Source organism: Corvus kubaryi, unplaced genomic scaffold (assembly GCF_017639235.1).
Source record: "Corvus kubaryi isolate FWS band 111438036 unplaced genomic scaffold, C.kubaryi_AGA036_p1.0 138, whole genome shotgun sequence".
NCBI lineage: Eukaryota > Metazoa > Chordata > Aves > Passeriformes > Corvidae > Corvus > Corvus kubaryi.
The window spans coordinates 13,595,464-13,601,910 of NW_024580672.1; the positions used below are offsets into that span (position 1 = coordinate 13,595,464).

A 6,447-nucleotide genomic window follows, 5' to 3' on the forward strand; every position below is an offset into this window, starting at 1 on the left:
TTTGCACACAGGAAACAAACCCTTGCGTGGACCATGGAGAAGTTTTCAAATCACAGGTCATCACAATTTACCTGGAATCAGTAAGGCTGTTCTGGGATCAACAGGTTTCTGTCATTGGCAGAAACTGCCTCAATTCCCAGCCCTCACAGAAAAAAATCCTGCACCAGCTATTCAGGAGGCACCAGAATCGGCAGTTTTTAGTAATCGTTTCCATTCAGATAGATTCCCTCTGCAGAGAAACCTGACCAACTCGCCTGGCAGGAAATAGCAACATGGGGTTCTCTGCTTAACTGCACTCTGTCAAGGAAAAGAAAGCAACAGAAAAACTCAGAAGTCCTGAGGGTCACATTCTTCAACTCACATGACAGCATTTAATGTCTAGTGAAATGAAACCAGAGTTATATACGGACAGAGGCAGCTTGAGGCAGGAATGCAGCAGACAATAGCAGCTGCAGAAAACGCCTTCCCCCTACCTGCCCAAGTTTGGACCTCCCTATGAGGAAACACGATGCTGCACATATGGTCCCAGGGCACAGGCAAGTCTGGACCTGGCTCACCCCAGTGCCAAGTCAAGGGCAAAGGTTCTGATTCAGTTGCATTTTGCTCTTGTGCACCCTGGGGTAAAAGGGAGCTTTGGGTGTGAGCCAGTAAAGCTTCAGGTCTTTTGTTTCCTGAAAATGGCTGAGGAAGGAAAAACCCTCAGCAGTTCTTGGGTCTCCTAACAGAGTGAATAGAAGAGTGAAACATGCACATGAGCAAGCAGGGGAGGTAAAAGGCAGTTGAGCAATTTAAAATTTATGTCACGGACTACAAAATTCTAACAGTGGAAGCAGCACAATTACTGTCATGGGTTACCACCCTGGGGCCAGACTTCCCTCCTGTCTTTGGTGCATAGAACATGATGCAGAGCAGCATGGAAAGGGAAGTGTCACTGTGGCCTGCTCCTTCCCTGCCCCTCCAAAGACTCCTCCTTGTGGGATCTGAAAGGGTCTAGCATAAGGCAACAAATTCCACCAAGAAATGAATGAAGCAAAGAGAAAGCTCTGCAACTAAACCTTTGCTACCTTGCTTGAGAGTATGTATTGATCAGGAGGTGCTACTGGGGAAAGTCAAGCCCAGATAAGGCCTGTTCCACCTCGAGTAAACCCCACGTTCCCAATAGCCAGCATGGGCACAGCAAGTGCCCTGACAAGATCCCTTTTCTGCAGTGTAAGCTCCCTGAACACAATCTGATGAAAAGCAGTCGGTGGAACATGCACTTTGATTTGTTACAAGAAGATAAAAACCTCAGTCTCCCGAACAGACCCCAGAAATGCTTTCCAATCTGATATTTCTCAGGTTACCCAGAATTTTATGCTAGCACCATTAAAGCGAGTGAACAAAGGATGATTTTAGTTACACCTGGCTTTTATTTTTTGCAGGGAAGGAAAGTGTGACCATTCCCATAATGCATCCATCCATACCTGGTGGGCATCTCCAGAGGGCACTATGTAGGCTTGGATAGGCTCCTGGACATACTTGGGATTCTTCATCACCTGCCGCAGTTGCTTCAGCAGCTCTGTTGTAATTTTTGGACTCATCTTCCTACCTGCAACTAAAACAAAGCATGAAACTTCAGTGTTTCTCTAGCCATCCCAGGTCACTCACATGCACAGGCTAGAGGAGGCTATCCCCACTGGAAACTCCCCTTGGACAACTGTGCCAACATCATCCCTGTCAGACCTATCTTGTCCCTTCATTCATATTCCTTGAGAAAAAGAAATCAGGTTAAGGCCAGAGAATCAAAGCTGGCCTGTCCTGGAAAGGATTTTTCCCACCCGATGATGGATGGCATGCCCTGTAGTGATACATGAAAGCTTAACATACTGGTCAACCCCTTTTTGCATGTGGACAGCAGCAGGAACCAAAGCACCTCAGGCATACCCTATGACAGCCAGGAAAGGTCTTGGAATGGGATATGAATGGTCCCAAGTACCCACACATCAGAACCAACCCCACCTGTGAAGTGCACTGAGAGAAACTTTCAGTCTTTTCTCTCTAGGGCCACAGATGGTGTGGCTTATACACCACAGGAGCACAGGCTGCTGGGAGAGGAAGACATGCACGTCAGGAACTCAGAAATGGACCAATTATAAATGCAATTTTTAGAAGTTTTACTGTAGCCGAGAGTTTCATGGTGACCTGGTGACTGAATGAACTCAGACAAAAGAAATCTGCTCCCAAGGACATTCAGAGGGATGCATTCACTGGCCACATTTTACCTCAAGGCTGCATGCTAGTTCACCTAGGAAGAACACAACTGTAACAGGAGGAACAGCCCATTGAGCTCTCACAAGTGACTGCCAGAGGACAACTGAGGATGCTTTGGGAATGTTCTCTGAAGACCTTTGGCAAATGCTCTGCAGATCTCAGCTGGTGTCAAGCAGGGTTGGGGCACCGCCTGGATAGCACACAGCAGATCAGAGGGCAAAACAAGGGCACAGGCGAGTCAACCTCCCTGGCTGTGTTTCTGCAATGGATATGCCTGGCATTGCAGTGAACACCAGCCTCTCAATGTGCTCCCCCAAAACCCTCACCAGCCAGCGCCCGCTGTGAGCACCCGGCACAGCGATGCACCAGGCCCTGCTTCTGTGCTGGCACAAGAGACAGCTGCAGTGGGAGGCACGTGCTGGCTGCAGAGGATGCCTGGCAAGAATAACTATGAAAATCAAGAAGCCTGAACCTTTTCAGAAGTTGTCCATCTTTTTCTTCACTCCCATCTCCAAAGGGTACCCAATGTGGGATAATCCCCTTCCTGGTTTTCTCCCCGCTCCTTTCACAGTTTTAAGAACTCTTATAACTTTAATCCTGTCACTTTCCAGGGCAAGGTGGGTAGGTGATGTGCTGCTTGAAGGCCATGCTATGAAGTATTTCATTCTGACCAGTTAATTTCACAGCTCATTTCACAGCCATGTCTACAAACAGGTCATAGATGGGAGAAGCAAACAGCATGCAAGTCTCAAACATTTTTTGCTTATCCAGGCACTTATTCTATTTACACCTCAGTAGCTACCAGGAGTCCCACATGACGTTACGGTCTTATGGCAAAAGACAATAAGGCACAGTCCCTGCCCTGTGATGTTTGCCATCTAAACAGGAAGGCAGAAAAGCTGCCTCCATTTCACTAGATATGATTTGACCAAGGTCACGCAGCAGTACTGTGACCAAGTCAGGAACTGAACCAAGATCTGATGCATTCAGGTGTAAAAAACCCAAGACCATCATTCACATGTCTCATCATAGGAAGTTTAAAGCACACCAGACTTGTGTGAGATTGACTCTGCCCACAAGTACACTGTCTTTTAAAACCCAGACCACAATAAACAAATCAAGCTCAAAAGGCACCATACACTATATCCTCAAATTGGTAACTTGTCCCTTTGCTGGGGATTACACCTCAGACTTATTTCCAGGACAAATTTCATTGTTTTATACAGTGTTTGCAGGCTACCCTGAGCTTTATAATACTGTGATTGTTTCTGTTTGTCCTCCACAGAGAGCTGCTGTAACACTCTATAACATTGCTGCTGATTTATGTTCAGATAGAGTGAAACACAAAAGAGAGAGAGCAACGACATAGTGACTAGCCAGCAGAAAAGAATCTCTTTCTACAAACTCATAAGGACACAGTTTCCTTTCTTGGCCTGTGCTTTGTCTCCAGGAGTCTAAAAGTCTCATATAAATAGGCAAGGCATGACAAGGCTTTGCCTTTTAATAAAGCTCCTTGCTGACAAGCCATGGTTTTCTTAGCAAGAGGAGATTCTCTCAAGGACAAAAAAAAAAAAATTTAAAAAGTACTCTCACTGTTGAAAGATTTACTTGCAATATTAAAAACACAACTAAGGTAGATTAGCAACAAAACCCATATTAAGGGTTTCTATTTTGGATAACCCCCACATTATAAGAAATGGCTTTCAAAATATCCTCCACGAGTTTTACAATAAAAATTGTCTTCAGTTTCCAGAGAAATAGAAGCTGTTTTCTCAGAGATATTTGGTAGTCATTTACTCTGGTCACCCCTATAAATCTTAATTACAAGCCTCTACAAAGTTAAAACAGTTTATCTGTCATTATTTCTATCACTATTTAATCAGTCCAGTGATTAAAACCAAACACAGCTGAAATTAAGGCAGTGGCTGTAGCACTACAAGAACCAGTCCCATTTCCTGCCCTATCTTTTTCAAAGGTATCATGCTCCCTTGTTACCTGTCTCTGCAGTTCCCCACGTCTGGATGCCACTTGTCTCTGCTCACACAAAATACCATCCAGCTCTTTGCTCGGCCTTCATAAGCTCCACTGTGCCTGAGAAAGCAAAGGGCAAAACTGAAGCGGCCAACAAACTTTGCCCTCCCATAAAACATTCTCATCCCCCAGCAATAAGCTGAAAATGCATTAACACTGCATTCTTGGTGGTAAGATTAGAGACCCATTGAGGGTGAACCATGAGGGAACAGGGAACGTCAAGGGCCAGGCATTTGCTGGTCAAGATTTATGATTAAATCTTGCAAGTGTGTGCTGGTTTATGCCAATTTGTTTTCTCAGTCATTCTGTCAGAGGCCACTCATTTCACAGATGGGGAAATTAAAGCAGAGCAGGAGTAACATGCAAAGTATCACTGTAGCATGACGAGAGTCAGAGCTGGATCCCAAAATCTGTCACTGTCTAGACATATATTATCTACACCTCACTCAGACTGCAGGAGGCAGTTCTCCAAGAGCCCAGACCAGATCCTGCCTGGACAGCATCTCCATCAGACACATGGGACAAAGAGCAACCACGAAAATGCTGCCAGAGGAACCAGACACGTCCTCCTGCCTCCCACACGCACACATAGTGATGGGCTGCTGCAGCACAGGCGCCAGCGACGGCCAGGGCCACCAGGCCCACTGTATCAGGGTGTGTGTCAGTGCCACAGTGGGGAAGGGAGGCAAGGCCAGGAGGTCTGGCTACAGCTGAGTGTGCCTTTGGCTGCTGTATCAGACCACCCTGAGTGTTTATGTCATGCTTTCTTCAGATATGCTCATCCTTGTGATAATTTCCTCTCCGCTTTCTCTTTAATGAATACTCTTGCTCAAAATAAGCACAGTAGCTTGCATAGTCAGGAGCCAGCAGCACCACCTCAAAGCCAGACCTCTCTGGCCTGGACTGGCTGTACACAGGGCAGCCCAAGCATTCACTGCCCAAGCAACCACACACTAAGGCACAAGATCCATTGCTTGTCCCCTCTCCACATTATCTGCAGCACCCCAAATTCACCAAACAGAATGGCAGAATTGTTAGGGTTGGAAAGGACCTCTGGTCCAGTCCAACCCCCTGCCAAAGCAGGGTCACCTGGAGCAGGTGACACAGGAACACATCCAGGTGGGTTTTGAATGTCTCCAGGGAAGGAGACACCGAGGCATCCCTGGGCAGCCTGTTCAGCGCTCTGCTACCCTCAACGTAAAGAAGTTCTTCCTCACGTCGAGGTGGAACTTCTTGTGTTTTAGTTTATGACCATTGTTCCTCATCCTGTCACTGGGCACCACCAAAAAGGGCCTGGTACCATCCTCTTGCACCCGCCTTTAAAATACTTATATGCATTGATGAGATCCCCTCTCAGTCTTCTCCAGACTGAACAGGCCCAGCTCTCACCGTATCTCCTCGTAAGTGAGATGCTCCTGCCCACCTGGGCCAAAAACCTCCCCCAGCCCTCCACAGGACCGACGGAGCCGCCTGGGCCTGGCCACCCCGGCTGGGCCCGGCTGTCAGTGCTGGATCCCCTGCAGGGCCTGGGTGCCCAGGCTGGGCCTGCAGACCCGTCGGGGACCGGCCGGAAGGGAAAGCCGAGCCCAGGCCGGGCCGAGACTCCTCGGCCGAGCCCCGGGCACAGGATCCGCTCTCAGCCATGAGCTCGGGGCACCCACCCGGGGCTGCCCCGCTCGCCGCGCCTCACCTGCCGCCGGCCCGCCCGCCGCCGCCGCGTCAGCGCCCACGCGGGCCGCCAGCACCGCCCCCCGGCGTCACGGCTGGCGTCACGGGGCGCGCGGGCGGGGCCGGGAGCGGATCGGGGCCGCGCCCCGGCACCGGCACCGGCACCGGCACCGGCTGAGCCCTGCGGGCACCGCTCCGCCTCCCGCCCGGCGTCCGGCGCTGTCCCCGCCGGCGGTGTCCGGGCTGGGCGCGGGGCTCCGTGTCGCGGATGAGGAGAAGGCGGTGTGGCGCCTGGGGCACCCGAGTGCGCTGCAGCCGGCGGGGAGGGACCGGAGCGGAGCGCCTGTCCCACACCTCGGTCTGCGCTCGCCTCCGCGATCCGCTTCGCTCTTGAACTTCAAAAATCCAGCGTGGAGAAGCCATTGAGGCCGCTCAGCGAGTGTGCCCGGCTCCGCGCCCTGCGCGCCCCGCCCGCCTCGGCCTCGGTGCCTGGGAGCC

The 6,447-nt window shown here is 50.2% G+C and overlaps 1 protein-coding gene across 4 annotated transcripts in view; it reads right to left on the reverse strand.

Annotated features, from left to right (window-relative positions):
* Positions 1 to 6,026, reverse strand: part of XPNPEP1 (X-prolyl aminopeptidase 1) — a 31,600-nt gene extending 25,574 nt beyond the window's left edge. The window contains exons 1-3 of one of the 4 annotated variants that reach the window (XM_042019281.1): positions 5,972 to 6,019; positions 4,246 to 4,341; positions 1,464 to 1,594 (exon numbers count right to left, since the gene is read on the reverse strand). In XM_042019281.1, coding sequence (XP_041875215.1) covers positions 1,464 to 1,580 — 117 coding nt within the window. In that variant the 5' untranslated portion in view covers positions 1,581 to 1,594; positions 4,246 to 4,341; positions 5,972 to 6,019. Of the gene's footprint in view, positions 1 to 1,463; positions 1,595 to 4,245; positions 4,342 to 5,670; positions 5,896 to 5,971 lie in introns of those variants that run through there. The other 3 variants (XM_042019282.1, XM_042019279.1, XM_042019283.1) reach the window with 3 other exon arrangements.
* Between the last annotated feature and the right edge of the window lie 421 nt (positions 6,027 to 6,447).